This window comes from Corylus avellana, chromosome ca9 (assembly GCF_901000735.1).
Source record: "Corylus avellana chromosome ca9, CavTom2PMs-1.0".
In the NCBI taxonomy this organism is placed as follows: domain Eukaryota; kingdom Viridiplantae; phylum Streptophyta; class Magnoliopsida; order Fagales; family Betulaceae; genus Corylus; species Corylus avellana.
The window spans coordinates 8,805,691-8,829,279 of record NC_081549.1 but is presented as its reverse complement, the minus strand read 5'-3'; the positions used below and the strand labels follow the sequence as shown (position 1 = coordinate 8,829,279).

At 36.3% G+C, this 23,589-nt stretch overlaps 2 protein-coding genes across 2 annotated transcripts; both read right to left on the bottom strand.

The window, feature by feature from the left end:
• Nucleotides 1-398: 398 nt before the first annotated feature.
• Nucleotides 399-16,721, bottom strand: LOC132162063 (rhomboid-like protein 20). Its single transcript, XM_059572308.1, has 8 exons — nucleotides 16,591-16,721; nucleotides 16,379-16,479; nucleotides 9,451-9,591; nucleotides 7,517-7,583; nucleotides 5,447-5,598; nucleotides 5,214-5,315; nucleotides 4,660-4,782; nucleotides 399-729 (listed from the first exon to the last, which is right to left on the bottom strand). Exons 1-8 carry the CDS (start codon nucleotides 16,613-16,615, stop codon nucleotides 562-564), a joined length of 879 nt encoding a protein of 292 aa, XP_059428291.1. The 5' UTR covers nucleotides 16,616-16,721; the 3' UTR covers nucleotides 399-561.
• A 555-nt stretch (nucleotides 16,722-17,276) lies between these two features.
• On the bottom strand, nucleotides 17,277-20,575 carry LOC132161910 (F-box protein At2g32560-like). Its single transcript, XM_059572130.1, has 5 exons — nucleotides 19,670-20,575; nucleotides 19,510-19,589; nucleotides 19,227-19,399; nucleotides 19,051-19,125; nucleotides 17,277-17,852 (listed from the first exon to the last, which is right to left on the bottom strand). The coding sequence occupies exons 1-5, from the start codon at nucleotides 20,351-20,353 to the stop codon at nucleotides 17,665-17,667; spliced, it is 1,200 nt and encodes a 399-aa protein (XP_059428113.1). The 5' UTR covers nucleotides 20,354-20,575; the 3' UTR covers nucleotides 17,277-17,664.
• Between the last annotated feature and the right edge of the window lie 3,014 nt (nucleotides 20,576-23,589).

Genomic DNA, 23,589 nt, shown 5'->3' with positions numbered 1-23,589 from the left:
GAGCCAGCTGGGGGAAGGGGTTGGAATTTAAATAACGTGAAATCATCTACACCGTTACATACATCAACTTTAAATCTTGGCCACGAAATGAAGATGATTTTTCTGTGGGGGTTGGGGTCCAAGCTGTATGTACTCGAAGTCAATGTGAATATTATATCAACAATTTCCAAATAGATTTCAACCCTAAGTAACATGCGCAACTGATTCTCTTTCAAATGGGATATCCATGTTCTCATATGGTGTGAACAGTTGCACATGCTCCTAATTTCCTGTCATCCGTGTATAAAATACTTATCTTGAAACTGATAGCTACACTCAAAATGAAAGGGGAGAAAAAAGAAACTAACACTTACAATGAAAAGGAAGGAAAAAAAAAAAAGTGGTGGAAAAGAGAACCCTTAAGAAAGATTCTGTGAATACCTTGACCGGGCTTCTCTAAGCATATATCAATCCGGTCACCAGATAGGGAAAATTTGTTTGACCAGCATGTCTGAATTGAATAAGGATTCTGTCTCCGAATTAGAAACAATCAGTTTCATTTCACAGAACAATGTCGATGAATTAGTGAGCCTGCGCTTCGAGAAGCATGTTTGTGGCCACGTTGACGTCATTTCTAGCCTGCACAAGTGCCTGTCGGGCGGAGTTCCTGTCAAAGCCCATGGAAACCAGTGTAGCAATAGAGTCCTCTGATGGCTCTACGGATGATGGCATGGGAGAAGGGTAGTTTCTCTGTAACCATAGGAGAAAATAAAATCCTCTAGAGAAATAATTGTAGTACGAAAGAACTTTCACATAAATGTAGCTTATATTTTACACATCAGTTTCAAGAGAAAAATATGCAAACAAGAAGCAATCAGATGAGTTGACCAAAAAAATCACCTTAAAGTTTAGATATTGTCCTCTAATAACTTCTAAACATGACCAGGGGCTTCCTACCCGTCTTGTATAAGCTAAGTTGTTTAGGCTTTTAGAAATACTATACATGACCATATGAGTATTGGCTAATAAACTATAGTTTTTTTTTTTTGATAAATAATCAAAATATCATTAAAAGCGTAGGCGCCCCAAGGGCTAATAAACTATAGTTCATATTGATATTTGCTCATTACGCTTCACAAACTTCTTGCCTAATGACAATCTACATCTCCAACATCGTAAGGTTTACTTAGAGTCCTATGGTTATTTAGCCAGGGCTTTGAAGAATTCTAAGATACTATATAATTTTAAAGATATGATAAAAACCCAGAACAAAGGAAAGATGATTTCCTTGTTCTTTTCTCTTCTTCTATTTAGACGTTTCTCTTGTATACTCCCTGTGTACTAGGGTTGTGCCCCTCTACGCTTTTGATATATAAACATTACTTATCAAAAAAAAAAAAAAAACCCAACACGAAGTTCCAGTTTTGGTCAATTTATCCATTCATAAAAATAAAATAAAAAAGTTTTGGTCAAACATTCAAGGTACAGGGATACGTGTCAATGTGTTGCATCAACTTGGCTTCCCTTCTAACAGATCAAACCACAAACTGTCATAATATGCAGTCTCTTACTTACAGACAGAGCATAGTCTTTCACTGGCACCTTAGAACTAACATTGGGTTGGTTGTCACTTGCAATAGCCAACCGTAGGTTATTTGAAACTTGGCCGGTCTATATGACACTCCCAACCATTGCCCTATAATTTAGACTTTAAATGGATGAAGCAATGAATGTTTTCCAGGACTTTCATCTTCAAGGGAGGTCCTTAAATAGGATATCATGAATGTTTTCAAGGAGTTTCATTCTCAAGGGAAGTTTGAAAAGAGCTTCAATGCAACTTTTATTTCCCTTATCCCCAAGAAAGCTAAGGCTGAGGATATTAAGGACTTCCATCCTGTTAGTCAAAATGCATTCATCAGGGGGAGACAGATTGTAGGTTAAGCTATTGTAGCTAATGAATGTCTTGATAGCCAAATTAGATGAGGTGAACCTGGTGTGCTCCGTAAATTGGACCTAGAAAAGACCTATGATCATGTTAATTGAGGTTTCCTGTTGTATCTGTTGAGGATATGTGACTTTGGGGAAGAAATGAAGAGCTTGGATAGCTTACTATAGTTCTATGGTACATTTCTCCGTTCTGATTAATGGATCCATTTTGGATTCTTTAATAGTTTCTGTGGCCTAAGACAGGTAGATCCTTTATCTCCTCTGCTGTTTGTGGTTGTCATGGAGGGTTTGAGTAGAATGTTGTCCGCACAGTGGATTGGGGGCCCTTATCAAGTTTCTCAATAGGATCGAGGAAAAATAAAAATAACGAGCTCCTTCTCATCTTTTGTTTGCGGATAATACCTTGATCTTTTGTGGGGCAAATCCTAATCATTCTTGTCATCATGCGTTGTCTCTTCTTATGTTTTGAAGTTGTCTTGGGGTTGAAGATTGACTTATCTAAATCACAGTTAGTCCTTACTAGTGATGTGGATGATGTCGGAGGTTAGTTTGTAAGCTTGGTTGTAGGGTGTCCTCTTTGGGGAGCTTTGTACAAGGCTAAATCAATACGGTTTGGTATTGTTGGAAAAATAGAACATCATTTAGTTGATTGGAAGAGGCTTTATTTGTCCAAGAGTAGTAGACTGACACTGTTTAAACACACTCTTTCCAATCTACCTACTTATTATATGTCCCTTTTTCCCATCCCCGTAAGTTATGCTAACTAGATTGAGAAATTTCAAAGGGATCTATTGTTGAATAGAGTTGGTGACGAGTTCAAATTCTATCTAGTCGTTGGTCTTTGTTCTCTGATTTGCTTTGATGGTTTGGGAGTCGGAAATCCTATTCAGTTTAACCGAGCTCTCTTGGGGAAATAGTTATGGCAAAATGCTCGGTTTTGTGGAGATCAGTGGTGGAAACCAAATATAATAGCATGAGGAGAGGATGGTGTTCCAGTGGTGCCCTTCAAAGTGGGGGTGTGGGAAAACATTAGGAGGGAGTGGGGATTTTTTCTCTAGATTTGTCAAATATTCGGTGGGAGACGAGTCTAAGATCAGGTTTTAACATGATTTGTGGTGCGGGGATCATCCCCTAAAAGCAGCTTTTTCGGAATTGTTTAGTATTGCTCATTGTAAGGAAGCTAGGGTGGCAAATTATGTGCAATTTTCTAACTGCAATCTTCAATTGAATATGTCCTTTATCAGACCAGTGTATGATTGGGAGGTGGGCATGGTTACTTCATTCTTTGATCTTTTGTACTCTCAGGTTGAGACAAGGTGGCAAGAATAAAAGCTGTTGAATTCGTCCCAAAAGGTGGACGTTTGAAGTCTGATCCTTTTCTCATGCACTTTGCACTCCCACTGGCTCCCCATTTCTTTGGAAGAGCATTTGGAGAAATAAGGCTCCTTCGAGAGTATAGTTCTTTGTGTGGACGACGGCGCTAGGAAAGAAGATTTTAACTTTGGAAAACCTAAGAAAGAGGCATGTTATAATAGTAGATTGGTGCTGCATATGCAAGAGAAGCGGGAAAACCATAGATCTTCTCTACTGTGAAGTGACTAGAGAATTGTGGGTTTTGATATTACATCTTTTTGGTGTAGAGTGGGTCATGCTTAGAACGGTGGTGGAGTTGTTGGTTGGTTGGAGAAGCCAGCTAGGAAGCCGTTTCATTTTTGAAGCTTGGAGGATGGCTCCTTTGTGCTTAATGTGGTGCATTTGGAGAAAGCAGACACGAGGAGCACGAGGAGCTTCGAAGATTGTGAGAGTTTGGTATTGAGTTAAAAGCCATTATGTTCAAACCTCTTTATGCTTGGATGGTGCTATATAATAGTCCTTGCTTACTTATCAAAAAAAAAAAATATAGTAGTCCTTGCTTTTTTAGTTTTACTGAATTTATGGACTTGTGTTCTTTTTCTCCCTAATTAGGAGTCTCTCTGTATGCTTCTTATATATTTAGATTGCGCTCCTCTGCGCTTTCTAATGACTATGAGATTGATTTACTTACAAAAAAAATGCTTGAAGGAAGCGCATGGAAGAAAAAATTATCTTTTTAATTGTACTTAATGCTTGATGAATGCACCCGTAAGAAGAAAGAAAAAGGAACGTTACAATTCTAATTGGACATGCATTACTTATCAAAAGAAAAAGAAAAAAAATGTGGTCTTCAACCAATGTTTAAGACTCTTAAAACCAAAAACCTGCATGCTGAATCATGGGTAGTTAAAATCTAAAACTTTTCTCCATTAAGTTGATTTTAGGTATTAAATGCAATCGACATCAGAAAAAATTGATATAATTGCTAGCAAAATGATATTCTAAAACTTCCAAAAGATATGCAAAGAAAATAAAAATCAGACTGACGAGCTTAGCCCCTAGTTTATTGCATATATAATCAACAACCAGTGGGTATGAAAAGTAGTACAATGATTTCATTCAATTTCAACAATGTCCACATAAAATGGAATGCCTAGGGAATACGGAGGCCCCTATATGTAAAATGAGTTAAAAGCATATATTAGGATCTATACAAATGAATATCCCCGGCATCATTCTTGGTTCACGGTTTTAAAACCAACACATAAGGTAAATGACTCTGTACGGTGTTAATTTGAGCTATTTCAATTACAACTCTATGTAAAAATATGTTCTAAGCAAATTAAAGACTTGATTAAAAGCATTAAGCAAAACACTTGCCTCCACTCGGCGACCTGCATAGGATGGCGCATTTCCTACAATATTCCTAGTTGGTGCTGAAGGCGGACTACCCATGGTTGGCCAAGAAAGCCGTGAAAAGAATGAAGTAACAAACTCAGGGAACTGTAACATAAGAAAAAACATACACAATCACATATTACTTTAATCAACTTCAACCTGAGCAGAAGCAATTGCCACATATGCAAATAAGAGAACCTCATAAACAATTTGAAAGATTCTCTATTTAAAGATGTAAGAAACAGTTTCAGAGGAAGGGAATAAAAATTTTATACGTCTAGCACTATTGTGAGTGGAATGTGTCCATGCGTAGGAAGAAAGTTCCAATTAAGTCACTACATATAATTTCACACCCATAATTCACTCTCAAGATGTAAGCTTCACTAATGTGTCTTGTAGGAAGCTCACAGCTGTAACAAGCATTTATGAAATATTTGAACAGAATACCAAGTTATCATCTAAGCATGTTGAATATTATGGCAGAAAGGAAAAAGAATAAAACATCTTTCTTTCCCATGGTGACACTGATAAATGACCTTTGCCTTGCGGATATGAAAGATATTCAAACGATACAAGGAACCAGCTAGAATGCCACATATCCCTGGTAAGATAGATCTTTTCCAAGATGATAAAAGAAGCTGCAAGACAGAAACTAAAATTAGATTTTAGTGGCTGAAGGGAGATGGGGAGGCAAAATATGGTAAAAGAACTACACATTTGGTCTAGCTTGCACCATAAACAGTACGTATAAACCACATTCACTTTTTACCTGAAGACCAGCTAGATATATGAAAGACTTATCAGAGAAGCGCACACCGAATACACGGAACCATGTTGATACTGGAATATCAAAGAAAAATGGGATAAATGAAGCAAATATAAGACCGTAAGGTCCAGATGTGACCTGGTTGACCGCAGGATCTGCCAAAAATAAATACAAGTTACTTTAACATGAAGCCTATAACTGCAGAATTCATAACCTTCTACTGACCATAGTATTTGAGAAAAAGAAGAAGAAAATGCAGGAAATCATGAGAAGAAATAGGGTGAGTACAAAAAAAGTACTTAAACTATGCACAATCCTTTTCCAGGAATCCCAGATATAAATGAGAGTAAACTCTATCCACCAGCAAGGGCAGAATCAGAATTTTCCCCCAATGGGGGCAATGAGTAAGTTATTCATAATACAACCCAATAATTTAATAAAATGAAAAATCAACCTGGCAACACAACATTTTGTTTTGTAGGAAATTGATAGCCACACAACATTGTTAATTTCCTTTTTAAGCCATGATTAACAATATGAGAGTTTATACTAGACTTAGGAAGTAAGTCCCTATCAAGCCATGAATCTAGTCATAGCCAAAATATAATATAGAAGTACAAATAAGAAAGAAATTACATCCAACTCTGCTTAGCTGGATGGAAAAGACTTTACTTATCTAAGGGTGGTCGAGTAACGTTGATTAAGAGTACTCTTTCCAACCTTCCCACCTATTTGCTTTCCCTCTCCCCTATCCCCATTGGCATTGCTAATTGGTTAGAAAAATTGTAGAGGGATTTTTTGTGGGGTGGTTTGAATAATGAGCCTAAATTTCATCTTGTTAATTGGAAGAAGGTTTGTACTCCTATTCAGCTTGGAGGGGTAGTGATCAAGAAGTGGACTACTTTCAATCAAGCTCTAGAGTAAGTGGTTATTGAGGTTTGTTGTGGAGAGAGAGGCTTTTTGGTGTCAGATTGTGGATAAGAAGTATGGGAGTTTGGGGGGTGGATGAAGTACAAAGGGAGTCACTGGAGCTGATGGGGTGAATCTTTCGAAACACATTAAGAGGGGGTGGAATGTTTTCTCTGGTTTTAATAGTGTGGAGGAAGGTGATGGCTCTTGTACCAGGTTTTGGCATGACTTATAGTGTGGAGATCGTCCTTTGAAGGAATCTTTTCCATAGTTATTTTGCATTGCAAGGAATAGGGATGCAATGGTTGTTGACCTTAAGAGTGTTAGCAATGACATGATTCATTGAAACATTAACTTCACCACGTTGATGCATGATTAGGAGGTGGACTCCGTCTCCTCTTTCTTAAATGTTTTGTATTTCGCTAGGGTGAGCTGGGAGGTCAATGATAGGCTTTGTTGGATGCCCTAAAAAAGAAGACCTTTTTAGGTCAAATCCTTTTACAAGGTTCCTAATGGTGACTCCCCTTTCCCTTGGAAGAGCGTTTGGACCAAGGCTCCTTTGAGATTGACTTTCTTTACTTGGACAGCTTCCCTTGAGATAATTCTCACTTCGGATAATCTTCGCAAGTATCACATCATAGTTATAAATTGGTATTAGATGTGTAACAAGAGTGGGGAAACCACAAACATTTTCTTCTTCATTGTGATGTCGCAAGCTGTGATCATGGTATTTCAGATGTTTGGGCTAAAGTGAGTTATGCCTAGATGGGTAATGGATCTTTCGGTGTGTTGGAATAGAAGGGTAGGCGGGAATGATATCAATATTGTTTGGAACACAATTCCCTTCTTTTTAATGTGGTACATTTGAAGAGAAAGAAATGCTCAAAGCTTCAATGATCAAGAGAGAATGAGCTCGGATCTATGGGCTTGTTTTCTTAAATCTCTATTTGAGTGGATACAAACTACAAGGCTACATAAAAACAAAAATGTGAACTAGAAGATATAAAGCAACAAAAAAAAGATATCAACTTTATTTTATTTTCTCCCAATTTTTAAATCTGTTTACTTATCAAAAAATAAAAAATAAAATAAAATAAAATAAAGCGACAAAAGAGATTTATGAAACAGATAAATTAGAAAAGCATAATTTGGAGCAATGCATACCTTTCAGTAGCGCTAAAGCAAGGAACTCAAAGAGTAATGAAACTATTACAGAGAACAAGATAAAGACCTGCATAATGGGGCAGACAAACTTTAAAATCAAAAGGAGGGAAAAAAAATCAATATATCAAAGTGCAGAAGAATTAATTTCTGTTTTTTTATGCTGTACTTTTTTTTTTTTTCCTCTTTTTTCCCCGGTGTTTGATAACCGATTGGTAGAAGGGTTAACAATAACAAGTACACAAGAATCGATAGGATATTACTAACCAAATTAAGAAATACCATATAACAAAGAACACTTGAATACGATTAATCAATAAAACAAGCATCCATATATACTTGGTAAATGTGTTAACAAATAACAAGTATACAAGAATCAACAGGATATTACTAACCAAATTAAGAAATATCATATATCAGAGAACACTTGAATACGATTAATCAATAAAACAAGCATCCATATATACTTGGTATTATTTACCAAATTCTTAGATTATAGGAATACAACCCACTAGAAGAAAAAAAAAAAAAAAAAAAAAAATCATTTTTTTAAAAAAGGCATAGAATCTCTAAGTACAGTGTAACAAACAATGCTAGTCCTGTCATGTTAAGCTCACTCATCTTTTGTGTGCCCCAATCCCTGTGAAGGAAAGCCTAAGGTAGGCTGCAAGTATAAATTCTCAAAAGAAAAAATAAATCATGTTAGGGATCCCCACCAAACAACTAACAGAACAGTGTCCATACATGCGCTGAGCCATAAAGAGTTAGGGCAAGTCAACTCAGAAAGAGTCGGGATGAGTTTTTAACAACAGTGTTGGCGACAACACAGTCAACAATTTGAACACCAAATCAAGAATGACAAATCACTAGATCATCTTAATTCGCCACAAATTTGAAAAGTGCACCAGTTGAATTTAGATTGGGAACCTTTTCCATTCAGTTCATTTCAAGCATGGTTAGGTTTTTGCCCTCAACCAGTTGCTGCCACTAACAGAAGGCTAGTCACTGTCTGAAGTCCCAGCCATCCAACCAAATAAAGCAAGTTGATAGCTCTTTTTTTCCCAGAGAAAGAGTCTTTCACCCTTTTAAATATTTTCTCTAACTTTAATGTATATGTTGATTCAAGGCATAAAACTTCATAATTCCAATCTCTATTTTATGAAAAACAATTGCCCTAATCAAGGATTGTGAAAATATTTACATCTGACAACATAATTTAAACCGCTTTTCCATATTGTCTGTTATGTGCGGCTTTTTGCAGACGGAAGGTTAACCATACCATTTCATACATTCCATGTGTTATGGGAGTGTAGAACTATTCAGTCTATTATTTTCAAATATGAAATTCCCTCAATGGGGGTTGTAATTGAGAGTAACTAGAAGAAACACTTCTCATAAACAAATCTTTGTCGCACGCTTCTATCTTTGTATATTTTCTTTAATTAAATCTAAGGACGGTTTTGATGTCATGAGTCGATCTGACACCTGAAACAGTCAAAACACTCACTCTTTCCCAGTCACCTCATGTAACTTTTAGGTAACTGGCGCCATACCAAATGCTTTAAAGCAACATAAATAAAGCACTAACCCCAGGGAAAAAAATGATAACCTTTTTAAGGCATGTTTGTAGGGAGATACAAAATGTAGTGATATTGACTCGCATTGCCCAACAGAATGCTTATACTACAAGTTTCTAAGGCCTCTTGGGCAGGCACAAGAAAAACGATAAGATGACACTCAGTGAGCTTCACAAAGATGCTTTTTAATTTTTTTGTCACTTGCATACATCCTTGGAAATTTGCATGATAGTCATAATTCAGTATCTACTTCATCTATCCTATGGCTTTGATTAAGCACAAGATACTTATGATATATTAGTGTGTGGATAAGACATAGAAGTCGAACTCATCAGTAGTTCAAACTAGATGATTGCTCACCGAGTACTTATTGGAACCTATCTGTCTCTCAAAGACCCTGAAGTAGTACAGCAGGTAGAGTCCAAACATCAATTCTGGTGTGGATGAAAAGGCAAAAACTGATCCAATTAACTTCCAAAGCCGAAGCTTTCCGAAAATATCCTGACATAAACATAAATGATCACATAAATTCATAGTAACCTTTCAAGAGGACAGAAAAAAAAATTTAAGCATATCTGACTTTAAGGTTATGAACATTAACATACAGTCCTCCTGCAAATGCATATTCAATGTGATTCACAAGCAAAACAGGCAGCATAACCCCGTTTTCCTCTTCAGCTAACTTAGTCTCAACTAGAGTTGGTTACTTAAAAGGGAAACTTCACTTTAACCCCCCTGAATTGTCATTATTTTTGCAATGTCCCCCTAAAGTTCAATTTCTCTCAATTTAGTATATCCATCTTTCAATTATTTGCAATCTCATCCCTCCGTTAACTTTTTCCAAAATACCCCCATTTGTTTTAGGAAAAAAAAATTGCAAAGATTAAAGTGTTGGTCCAAATTTAACGGTATTTGCAAAAATACCCGCCTCAATCTTTGCAAAAAATAAAAAAATAAAAAAATATTTTTTCTAAAAAAAATAAGGGGGTATTTTGGGAATTTTGTTGGGATTTAACAGAAAATCCCAATGGAGAGGGGACATCGAAAAAAAATATATATATTTTGATAAGTAAATGATATAATATAAAAATCGCAAAGGGGCGCAACCCACGTATACGGAAAGTATAAACAAAGGGGGCCTAAGAGGGAGAGCAATGAAAGAAAAAATTAGAAAAACTAATCACTAATGGAACTAGCCAAGCGGCCATCCAAGAGTAAAGAGTAAAGAAGAAAAAATGAGTCAATTCCTCTATAGTCCTAGTGGAATTTTCAAAACATCTAGCATTTCTTTCGTTCCATATACACCACATAAGACACAGAGGGATCATCTTCCACACAACCGCGCTTCGGGATTGTCCTCCCGCCCACCAGCTATCGAACAAGTCCCTCACCCTGCAAGGCATGACCCAATGCAACCCAAACTGATTAAAAATCGTATGCCAAAGAGCACTTGCGAGCTCACAGTGGAGAAGAAGATCGACTGTCTCTCCGGTCTTCTTGCACATACAACACCACTCCACTACCACTATGTTCCTTTTACACAGAGTATCATGAGTCAATTTTGCCTAGAGCCGCAATCCACCCGAAAAATGCCACTAGTAGAGGCGCCTTAGTACGCCAGATGCTCTTCCAAGGAAACACCTCTTGATTGGAATGGAACAAGGCCTTGTAGAGCGACTTAACCTCAAACTTACCGTTCTTGGACGAAGACCAGCAAATACGATCTACAAAGCCTATGGAAATCTTGCAAGAATACAACCAATCAAAAAAAGGAGAAACCAAATCCATCTCCCAATCTTGTACGGGCTGAACAAAAATGACATTCCACTCAACCACCCCATTCCTCCAAGTAAAATTATCCTTCACCCAAGCTTCTTTGTGTCTAGCGATACTGAATAAGGAAGGGAAGGCTTGCTTCAAAGAATTATCCCCACACCAAATATCATGCCAGAAACGAACTTTCGAACCCTCCCCCACCTCAAACCGAATACCTTTGGCAAAAAAATTCCAACCTTGACGAATGTGCTTCCATAGGCCCACACCATGAGAACCCGAAACCTCCTTCGTGCACCACCCACCTTCCTGGACTTCATACTTAGCTTTGATAACCTTACACCAAAGAGCCTCGCTCTCATTCGCAAATCTCCAAAGCCATTTCCCCAAAAGAGCTTGATTAAACTGGTGCAGCTTCTGAACGCCAAGACCACCATAGCGTAGGGGACGACAGACTTGGTTCCAGCTTACAAGATGCAGCTTAGGCTCATCTGCCATTCCTCCCCACAAGAAATCTCTTTGGACTTTCTCAAGCCTTTTAGCTACACTTATAGGAATCGGAAATAGAGACAAAAAGTAAGTCGGAAGATTAGCCAAAGTGCTCTTAATGAGAGTTAGACGACCTCCTTTAGAGAGATACATTCTCTTCCAACCTGCCATCTGACGCTCCATCTTTTCAATCACATCATTCCACATAACCGTATCCTTGTAAGGTGCCCCAAGGGGGAGACCCAAATATTTCATAGGCAACTCCACTACACCCAAGGATATTAGCTAATACCCCAATGTTCTCCACCTCACCAATGGCCACAATCTTTGACTTTCCTAGATTTACTCTCAAACCCGAAACAGCTTCAAAACATAAAAGAATGAGACGTACATACTGGATTTGCTCGATAGAAGCTTCACAAAAAATCAAAGTATCATCAGCAAATAAAGAGTGAGAGACCATCAACTCCAATAAGAGCCTATTTCCCACCGAGAAACCAGTCAAAAGGCCTTGGTCTACCGTCACATTCACCATCTTACTTAAAACCTCCATAACAAGCACAAACAATAACAGAGAGAGAGAATCCCCTTGCTTAATTCCCCTCGAGCTGTTAAAGAAGCCTTCCGGGAGAACCATTCAGAAGAATGGAGAATCTTACCGACTTAATACACCACTCTATCCAAGCCCTCCACCTCTCGCCAAAACCACACCTATGCAGCAAATACAAAACAAAATCCCAATTTATATGGTCATAGGCCTTTTCCAAGTCCAATTTACAAAGAACACCTGGCATCTCTGATTTCATGCAACTATCCACGCATTCATTTGCAATGAGAACGGAATCTAGGATTTGCCGACCCCCAATAAAAGCATTTTGAGAATAGGAAATGACCTTACCCAAAACAGATTCATCCTATTGGCAAGAACCTTAGACACAATTTTATACACCCCTCCCACCAAGCTAATGGGCCGAAAGTCCTTCATCTCCACCGCATCCGCCTTTTTCGGAATCAAGGAAATAAAAGTTGTATTCAAGCTCTTCACCAATTGACGTCTACGATGGAACTCAGCGAAAACCGCCATAACATCTTGTTTAACAACACCCCAACAAGCTTGAAAAAAAGCCATGGAAAAGCCATCTGGACCCGGGGCCTTATCACCATCCATGCCTTTTACCACCTCCCAAACCTCCTTTTCCTCAAAATCTCTTTCTAACCACCTATTATCCTCCTCATCAACGGACAAAAAACGCTGGTTATCCATTCTAGGGCGCCAAGTGCTTTGTTCCGAGTATAAGCCTTGGTAATACTGCACTATGTGATCTTTTACCTCAGCTGGATCCCCGGATAATTCGCCATTAATACGAAGCACCTCCACACGATTGCACCTTTGATGAGAATTAGCCATCTTGTGGAAGAAACGAGTATTTCGATCCCCCTCCTTGAGCCACAAAGCTCTCGATTTTTTATGCCAATGAATTTCTTCACACAACAAGGTATTCTCCAAATCTTTCAACAAGTCCACCTTCCAAATCTTCTCCTCCTGATCTAAGCCTCTCGACTCTGCCAACTCATCCAACTCCTTAATACCTCCCAACAGCTCCTTCTTCCTCCCAATATCCCCAAACACCTCCTCATTCCATTTTTTCAAATCCACTTTAAGGGATTTCAATTTATTAGCAAGCACATAACTAGGTAAACCCTCAAACAAATACGACCCCTACCAAGAAGAAACCTTGTCAACAAAACCCTCTGCTTTAAGCCACATATTTTCAAATTTAAAACACTTGTTACCTCCAGAAGGAGTCCCACAGTCTAGTAATAAAGGGAAGTGATCGGAGAGCAGGCGTTGAAGTCTTCTTTGTGACACTGATGGGTAGTGATCTTCCCACTCCGAGGAAAGCAAGAACCGGTCAATCCTCGACCAACTCTCATTATCTTGATTATTAGACCAAGTATTGACCCCCCATCATCGGAATATCCACCAAATTGTTCTCTGAAATGAAATCCGAGAAGTCCATCATGCCCGAAGAATAATAAGAAGCACTAGAACGCTCACTAGGAAACCGTACAATATTAAAATCCCCGCCCAAACACCAAGGAACCTCCCACACACGCATCAATCTAGCCAACTCTTCCCAAAGTGCCCTTCTCTCCCCTTCCTCATTCGGCCCATACACCCCCCCAAACACCCAAACCCAATTGTCCTCCACATTTTGAAAAGAGCAAGCCAAAGTGAAATGTCCCACACACTCCTCCTTGCACTCCACTACCCTCCTATCCCACATCATTAACATCCCCCCCCCGACAAACCATTTGAACCTTTGTACTTCCACCCCACATGTTGACCTCCCCAAAGACTATGAATCACCTTACGGGAAATAGCCTCCATCTTAGTCTCAATCAAACACACTATATCTACTTTCCATTCTTTCAAGAGACCCCTAATGTGTAACCTTTTTTTGAGGGCATTCAACCCTCTCACATTCCACACTACAATGTTAAGCTTCATGATCCACCAAAAAAATTAAAAGTTCGATATACTAGATTTAGATGTTTTGAACTTTAGGAAGGACAATGCATAAGGGGTGACAATTCAAGGGGGTAAGTGAAGTTTCCCCTTGCTTAAATTATATTTCTTAGGGAGTTACCACATCAAAAGATAATTTTAAAGTAAATCTTGGGAAATGCCTCTTCCCATTACAAATGCATATTCAATGTGATTTCACAAGTAAAACAGTCAGCATAACCCCCCCGTTTTTCCCCTTCAGCTAACTTAGTCTCAACTAGAGTTGGTTACTTAAATTATATTTCTTAAGGAGTTACAACATCAAAAGATAATTTTATAGTAAATTATATTTCGTATATTGTCTATAATATAGTTTTTTCTACATCTGAAACTTTTTATGAAAAATAAAATACTTGCAAAAGTATCTCATGTAGTTTCAAACTAAGCCTTGGAAGAAAACATTAATTCTTAATTGCGAAGGGGGACAGATGTACAAAGTTCCATAGAGATGAACAAAAGCAAATTTATAACTTCATATTAAAAAATTGCTCCATGGTGCACACATTCTCTGTCTTGATTCTGTAGTTTAAGTAATTTAGAATTAAACATATCTCTTTACACATCTAGGAATCCACTAATGCAAAGTTGTTCAGAAATTTTTCCAGTTTCTTGTGACAAGGCAGATATCATGAATGCATATATTTTTAACTATGCCAGTATAGAAGTGTGTGTCTAGTATGCATATTCGTGTATCTACAAATTGACTTCCATCCCAACATGAAACAGGTCCTTTTTTATTTCCAAACAACGCAGTATAGGAGTCATCCCCTTGAGGCAAAAGAAAAAAAACATGATCTTCTCCTTGAACAAGCCCCGTCAAAGTTCAAGGCATGACATGTCACTTTCCAATATGTCAGGGAAGAAAAATGAGAAAGTCAAACATATAGCAGTTACTGCTATACCATAAAGTCAAACATATAGCACTTACTTCATAACATTAAGGTCTTAGTGTTATGAAGGCATATTTTAATAAGGGTTCAAGTCATGTGAACAGTGACATGTCCCAGCACCTGGATAGTTGACATTGTTTTTATACAAGTAATTAGGATATCATTAAAAGTGTAAGAGCCTCCAGGTACATAGGAAGTGTACAAGAGAAGCCACTTAGCTGCTAGGGGCAAAAAGAGCAAGAAAATCATTATAACTAATCACCAAAAGAGAATCAAAGCAGTTGTCTAAAGATACAAAGTGTTTGAAAATAAATACTTAATCTCCTCCAAAGTCCTCTCACAATCCTTAAAACTTCTAAGGATGATGCCAAAGAAACCCCAAGCCTATCGCTTAGGAAAACTAAATGCAATGCCTAGATTATCTTCTTCTTTCTCTTCCCTAATTTCCAGCAACTTGAAATCTTGCAACCATACTTTGATTTGTCACCCTTGGTACCCTAAAAATCCATAGGAAAAAAAAACCTTAGCACAACCCACCTTTACCAGCCTCCAAAACCCACAAAATCAGATATATTACACTTCCTGTTCATATCCTCAAGTCAGATCTGATCCCATCCTTTACTGACCTATTTTGTGCTCCAAATACACTCATATTGTTACTCCATAATTAAATCCAAACCCAACATATCTTTCAAGCCATTTCCACCACAAACCCTAATCCAAACAATCCTAATTCCCTCAAATTCCTACTGCCAGCGAAAAATCCTGCAACCAGAAGATCTGTTTTCAGCCCTTAAAAGTTAAAAATCTTCAAAACTCAATCTTTTGAATCACTGCCGAAACTTCATCCTAATTAAGCATATACAAAGAATCTTGTGCTGCTGTCCTACATCAGATTTTGTATCAAAACTTTAGTCCTACATCAACTCTGGTACAAGAGCCCTTTGTCCTAAATCAAGTAATAATGAAAAACAGGATTTAAAACCTCAACTCAAGCTTATCCACAAAAAATTAGAAACCCCATCCTGATTACATGTCAGAAGCAACAATACATCAGTTAAAAGTGGTCTCTGATGATGATGATGATGATGATGACGAAAAAGTAACTACAATCCACATTAAAACAAGCCCAAAACACAATTAAACATGCGTTGAAGAACCATAACAGCAAGTCAACCTCAATTTAGCTATTCGTACAGGAAAGCGCAAAACCAATTTACGGTGTCAACTGAAAAGGCAATAGTACATAAGCTAAAATCATTTCTCATGAAGGTGATGAAAGATAAAAATGGCCCACATTGGAAACAAACTCAAAACTACGATTAAAGTACACTTTTAAAAATCAAAGATCATCATTAAGTACACACAACAAAAATTAATCAACAAAAGAGGATCCATAATTTATACTCCCCAGTTCGAGCAATTAACACGGAAACAGCAAGAAAATAAAAAACCCACTTGTAATTACATCTTAAAAAAAAGCAATAAATTGATAAGAATTGACATGACAACCAAATTAAATCACTAAAACAAATTAAAAAAGAAACATCAAATGAAAAAGGAGTACCAGATATGACAATCCGAGTTTACTAGAACGGCCTTGGATCCCAAAGAAGACCGTAAAGAGAGCAGAGGCAATGATAAAGGCTCTTGTAACAGGGGCATTGTCTGTGCCACCAAAAAAAACAAAAACCCAGAAATGTTCGGAGAATTAGAGAGGAATAGAGAAAAGGGTACGAAACGCAACATTAGAAGAAGATATGAGATTATTGTACGCACTGAAGCCAGATGGACCACCGTTCATTTTCTTCTCAGTGAAGGAGAGAGGAGACACGAAGCTAAAGAACGACTTTCTTAAGAAACTCGTTTTTTGCTTTGATTTCTTTCTCTGTGGAATTCTCTTTCCTTTTCTTTCTTCTCGCTTTTGTACCTTTTACCTTTCTTTTTTTCTTTTTTTCTTTTTTTTGTATATTATAATATATTCATTTATTTCACATCTCATGTGGAAAATTGGATTTGACATAAACTATTTTTTATTTATTTATTTTTTTTATCTATTCTGAGTTAACATATACTAGAAGTCTTTGTATTGTGTGAGATATAGCAAAAATTTATAAGAAAATAAAAAATTGAATTAATAAAGAGATAAACATTAAACATCTTTCTAAAAAAAAAAAATTATGGGTATAATAAGATTTATTAAATTAGATTTGGGGATATTGTTAGGTTCTAAAATCAAATTATGAAAAATAGCATAATTTATTGTTCCTAAAAGTTAATTAGGGAGTTTTGTGTTCCTAAAATCTGTAATGAGAACCTAATTACTAGTAGATGATCTACATTGCAGAAGAAGTGTCATTTATATCAGCAAGCCACTGAAATTTCCACATCATTACAACAGAAGCATCCTACATTCCATCTAAACAAAAAGTACTGAATTTCCTTGAAAATATGTCAAACACAAAGAAAGCAAAGCTAGTCAGGGAGTTATTGAGTAATATTTTTCATTACAAAATTCATATCATTATACATAGTACATTATATTTGCATCCCAAGGCCTCTATGTGCCAAAACCAAAAATAATCAACCTAATCTTCATTCTCTTGGAATGATTCCTATGAATATTAGCTCTCCTTATTCACAGCTATAGAGGGGGCCTATTTACAAAGAAAAATGTTGTTTAGTAGACTATTGTACAACTACCATACAACTAGAATGACGTGGTAGTGAAAATTAGCCTTTGATTTTATTTTTTTACACGTCCTTATTGATCTAAAGGCTGATTTCCATTGCCATGTTATCCTAGTTATATGATAATTGTATAATAATTTACAAAAGCAGTCATGAGGAATGCTATTCCAAGATTTGAGTTGGCCAAAGGTGCATCCACTTTGCAATCTCCTCCTTGTTGTAAAGCTTCCTAATTCCGCCATAAAAGCCATCTACTTCATTGCCTTCCTCCTGGTGATCCTTCCTGTCTATGACCATCCGTCTCCATCGGGAGCCAAGATTATACTGGTTGAACTCCAATATCACCGCGTCTGCCATCAATAGAAAACTTGTAAACAAAAATTAAAGAAAAATGTTAGACCTACAACTTGTTTACAATGTGTTGGAACGTGTCAGCATGTGATTAGAGGGTCTTACAATTTTTTATTTTTTATTTTTGGTAGTTAGCGTGACTCTAATCACATGCTGACACTTGTCAGCAAGTTGTAAGGAATTATAAGTGTAGCATTTCTCAAAAATGGAAATAAAAATTAAGAAACGGAAAGGATCCTAATCATGCCACCATAACCATGCTTGAAGGATAACCACAGATTAAAATGAGTAAAGCTCAGAAGAAAGCACACACAGCAGAGGTGCCTAAAGATGGATGTTACAAAAAGAAAAGAGTATAAATTTGAATCAGTGTGGTGGATTCTATATGCATGAATCAAGCCAAAATGAGCATATAAAGGAAAATCAACTTTTCTGTTGGTTTGAAAAGAAACATGAGCACAAGAACAGATTGCCTTTTTCAGAAACTACAATCACTTGAGAAATCAAATTAGATTGAGGGTTTGGAGATCAAGTCAAAATAATGATTAAAAAAAAAAGAGAGCAAAATAAACAGTAATAACAGGTGGTACCCTACACAAAATAAAAAAGGTTTGATCTCTCTGCTGCACTGATTATCATATTGGGTTTCAGATATCTGCACCAGACACTCACACCCATGCTTTGGATCTTTCCTATATTATATTTCATTGAATGCATATATATATATACATATATTGGAGTCTATACCAACAACAACATATAATTTAATCAAGGAAGTCACAATATTAGGATAGGTCCCTTACTAGAAGCTATGATATATGCACTCTTTTTCTCACTTTTGCAGTAAAACAAACTGGTGTGAGTGAGACACATGTGAAGTATTTGTAGCCTCCAAACTGGTGTGGTGAGAGATATGTGAACACAGGGAGTTTGGACTCAACAAGTCTTAAAAGGAAAAGTCTTCTGCATACTCTAGATCGAGCGAGATCATCACGCCCAACAAATGTGCTGTTTACTTGATATGAAGAGCTTAAGCTTATAGGAAAGAGTAATGCTCTCCCTCACATGTGAGCTCAAACTCTCCCTTAGTAAGTTAAACCCAACACTTAGAATAATTAATTGAAGAGATTTTAACATATACAAACTCAGAAAAGAAAATTTCATAACAACTACAGAATCTAAGATGATCTTTCTCACCACTGTGATGACAGTGGCAGTGATTCTCATTCCCATCACATGGTTCCAAATGGCCAACCACACCATACCACCAACCTGCAACACATTCAGCACAAGTTATTACATTGCAATCTACAAGTTTTGGAATTTCAGGTAAAAAGAATTCAGAGAAGCATGGTGGTTCAGAAGAAACACACCATAAGGGAATTCTTTTTTTCTTCTCCACTGGATCTCAATGTGATCTCCGGGCTTCAAGTCATTCAAACAATCAGAGACATGAAGAACATGTGGAGGAGTATCAACTGGGGGTGCTCTTATCCTATCCCATTGTATAGTTTCCTCTGTTGTCCGCCGCCCGTGGGGGGAGTATCTGCAACAAAACACCCATTTCAGCTCCAGGGTCAACATAATCCCAAAATTCTTTCCTCAAATATAAAAACACACAAACAGAAATCCAAAAGGACTCTCTTCCTATAATACCTTGCCCGAAAGGTGTCGGTCCTTAAATCATAGCTAAGTTGGGCATCATAACATGACAGCATAAACCCAACATGACCATTCTGCAGAAGAAAAAAAACATCATTGAATTGTTCAACATTCAAAGAAGCAGAAGATTAGTTTGTTGCAGCCACTTAATTACCTCACGATTAAAGACCTGAGCTGGAAACCACAGCTTGCCACCCTCAAGAGAGAGATACCAAGCCATGATCGAATCAACCGGTAAAGAACACCTTGACTTGTTGATTCTTTCTGACTTCGGTCTAAACCATGAAAATGGGCAAAGCCCAGAAAGGGAATCAAAAAACCCTTTTTCCTTGGCTTGATCCAAGAGTGTTGGACCTTTTCTTGCGGCTGCAGCCTGCCATTGCTGCCATTCTCGGTAAGCAGCATCACCAATCACTCTACCCCATTTCTGCTTTATGTGTTTCTCCCATAGATGATCACTTCTGCATCTATCCCTCAAAGAAGTAGAAACTGCTGACATACTCCACAACCCAGCAGGCGAAAGCCGGCCAAGAATGCATTCCAAAGCCAACTCAGGCAAATCCAAAAGAGAAGTGTCGTCTTTCTCCTCTACCACATTCTCTACTTTGGAGCTAAGACTCATCTTCTTCAATGGCATGAATCTAGAAACTTGGAAAAAACTAATAGCAACCCTGCTTTCCTTAATCCAAGACACAAGAAAACTTGATAACTCCCCCCAAAACCAAATTGACAAAAGTTTCATCTCAGTGATCTCACCTTCCCATGGAGGAAGTGGGTTGTTAGTAAAAGACTTGGAAAGGAGGATGAAGGATACACAAGAGATCAGGAAGTAAAGCATTGGGCATATAGCTATCAAATGGGTGTGTGTGATTTTTGGCAACAAATGAATACAAGATTGGAGGAAGCTACTTGCAGAAGAAGCAATGGTGGAAGGAAGCAACCATATATATGAGAGAAAGTGCCAGCCAAAATGTGAAACTCTTTTGTTTCGACAAAGAAATATCCACCAATGAAAAGGAAGCGCGTGTGTTTTTTTCACCAAATGGACGGAGTTGTCGTGTAAGCCTCAAAGCTTCAAGCAATTTTTCTCTCGGATTGCTAGCTGTTCCAGCAGTTATACCCTTTTGTTGGAGATGAACCTACAAATACTTTTATATATATATATATATATATTTGTCCGAATTGTTAACAAATTTTTTCTATTTCAAATGAATTCATAGGAAGAATTTAAAGTTGTTATATTTAACAAATATTTACACATTTTTTATTTTTTATTTATTTTAGATATTATATTTTCAATACAAATTCTATTGAATCATCCCTTTCACCATTTACGTTCTTTTAAATATTTATTTTTTAATAAAGAAAAAGTAAATTATTGCCATCACTATCATAATCATTCTACATGCTAACAAATGACTTAGGAATTACCTAGCGATTTGAAAGAACCTCAAATTTAAAAATTTCTTAATTTCATTCTCAAAAGTATAATTATATAATGCAATTTATCTCCCTCCATCAGTATTTAGACGTTAAAGTGATTAAATCTCTTTTAGACCCTTAAAACTTTTGTAAAATTATAAATTTACCCTTAATTGAAAATTAAAAAACAAAAATTGAGAAGGTAATTTGGTATTTTTAGTAGTTTCAGTTAGGATTTAACGACAAAAATTGACGTGGTTAATTGCATCAAATTGAAAGTTCAGAAAGTGAAATCGAGAGTTTATAAAATTTTGAGAATCTTTTCAAAACGCGTAGTAGTTCAAAGGTCCTAAGTGAAGGTATCCCAATATTTTACATTGACTAAAAAAAAAAAAAAACTCATATTAACTAAATATAACTACGTACTATAAACTCTATAAAACATTTGTTGCAAATATATTTTTAAATGCAACTAACTTTAAATTGTGACCAAGAAATCGAAGATGGTTCCGTTTTTTATAATCCTCAATGAATGCGTTTTAAATGAGGGTAGAGTGGTAGACAACTCTACCGACAAGGTGTTGTAATTGTAGTTAATTAAAGTAATTAAGGCTGCTCTTCTTAAATGCATTGGCATCCACCCCCACCACTGGGAACAAAAAGTACGGACAGTGGGGGGCAGCTGTCAGATTTTTTTTCTTTTCTTTTTGAGGGAATTAAGAATAATATCTGAGGAACAGTTTTCTGTTAGATTTAGTTGTTTTGTTTTTTTTGAATTTCTGAGCTGCCTGTTAGATTTAGTTTATGAGATGAGAGCGCCACGTATTTGGTTCTTTGAGGTTATCCTAATTTGAAAACAGATCTGGGTTGGTTGGTAATGGCCAAAGGGGAAGGATTAGGTGAATTTCTGTTTGCCAAAGGAATTTGGAATCTATACTTAAAAGAAGCCATATGTCTCTCACCATATGCGAATCACAAGATTATTTAATTTTAATTGGGTGATGTGATTAGGGTTGGTAATTTTTGGTAAGCTTCGCAAACAGCTTAGCTAAAAGAGTAATATTAATTACATTTAATTATTATTATTGCTCTTTTTTTAGCTTTAACGGAGTAGCTTACCATTAGTTAGAATAATTACATTGCTACAGTGAATTGTTTATTGTTTCTTTATTTCAGCTCTTTTCACCCAACATCTTTTATTTATTCTGAATACCTCTTCATATATGCTACGTCTCTCTCTCAAACACAAAATCTTTTCACCCAAAATTTCAAACACAAAATACACCAATCTTAAGAATTATTAGTTATATTGCATATATTTATTTATGTTATTAATTTTAAGAATTAGTACCTGCATGTGAGATGAATGTTCCTCATATATATTTATTTTTGTTTTTATGAATGATTTCTATATATATGTTTGTTTTTTCCTTTAATTAAGTGTTGACAATAATATAATAATAATATTTTAAAACAAGTAGAGAATGGAATAGAGAATTTGTTGAAATGTAGTGAAAAAATAATAGTTAAAGTAAAAAGTAGTACTTTTTCACTAGATAAAATACATAATGCTACTGGAGATGCTCAATTTGGTATAAATGAGTTCGAGTCATAAACAAGTTAACTCGCTTAATCCATTTATGAAATTATATATATATTTTTTTTTTATATAATAATACATATTAAAACAAGTCAAAATTGGTTAAACGGGTCGTATTGAATTAAATTAAAAAGGTTAAACATGCCACATTTGAATCTAAATGGGTCAAGTGGATTGTCGGGTCATCCGTGAGTCACATTCGAGTTTACAAATCTAACTTGTTTAGCTAGACAAATTGTGTTGGAGTGTATTTTATCAAGTTTGCGGGTCAACCCAACTCGATACATTGACTCATTTGCCAGCACTGGACGTGATAGTGCTGATAAATCTTTAGATTAGTCTTTATATATATATATATATATATATATAAATAAAAGAGCGTATGAGAATCCCATGAGTTTGTTTTTTTTTTTTTTTTTTATAATGTTGAATTTGAAATAGTCATGATGGGTCCCTCCAAATCTCTCTCCAAAAGAAAGAACTAGAAATGGCATTTAAAGCAATTAATTGAAAGGGGTATATACATCCACCTGACCCTCTGCCTAACTTCACCGAACTCCAACGCCCCACAGACCACAACCACACAAATTGCTGGACAAATTTAATATAAGTTGATGCCATTGCTCATCACACGTAAACTCGTACTACCTTGTTGGATATAGATGCTTCCAAACTCTTCCACCTACTCTCATATCAACTTTACACCTCATCTTTCTTTATCTCTCTTTTTTCTTTTTCTTTTTTTCTTTTTTTACATATTCACTAAAAAAAAAAAAAAATTCAAATTAATGACATCTCCTTTATAAAGCGTGATCTCCAACTGAGCTATCTTTAAGGAACTTTTTTTTTTTATTTTTTTTCCTTCTATTAAGACTAAAGCAAAGCAAAGCAAAGAAAAATTACAAGAAATTAAAACAAACACAAAAATAATAATAATAATAATAACACGGTTTATTACAATAATCAATTTTACAATCCCGAATAAGAATCTCAAGACAAAAGGAAAAAATTTACATACCTCTTTAAATTATTACCCAATGAATAATGTCTCA

Bases quoted from the DNA above. Each gene is read 5' to 3' on its own strand.
- LOC132162063 (XM_059572308.1), bottom strand. From the start codon at position 16,615: ATGAACGGTGGTCCATCTGGCTTCA. The intron at 7,584-9,450 runs GTGAGCAATCAT...CCCATTATGCAG, and splicing joins TAGGTTCCAATAAGTACTCG to GTCTTTATCTTGTTCTCTGT. The intron at 5,316-5,446 runs GTAAAAAGTGAA...TCTGTCTTGCAG, and splicing joins TATATCTAGCTGGTCTTCAG to CTTCTTTTATCATCTTGGAA.
- LOC132161910 (XM_059572130.1), bottom strand. From the start codon at position 20,353: ATGCTTTACTTCCTGATCTCTTGTGTATCCTTCATCCTCCTTTCCAAG. The intron at 19,590-19,669 runs GTAATTAAGTGG...TTTCTTCTGCAG, and splicing joins CTCAGGTCTTTAATCGTGAG to AATGGTCATGTTGGGTTTAT. The intron at 19,400-19,509 runs GTATTATAGGAA...GTTTTGTTGCAG, and splicing joins ACCGACACCTTTCGGGCAAG to ATACTCCCCCCACGGGCGGC.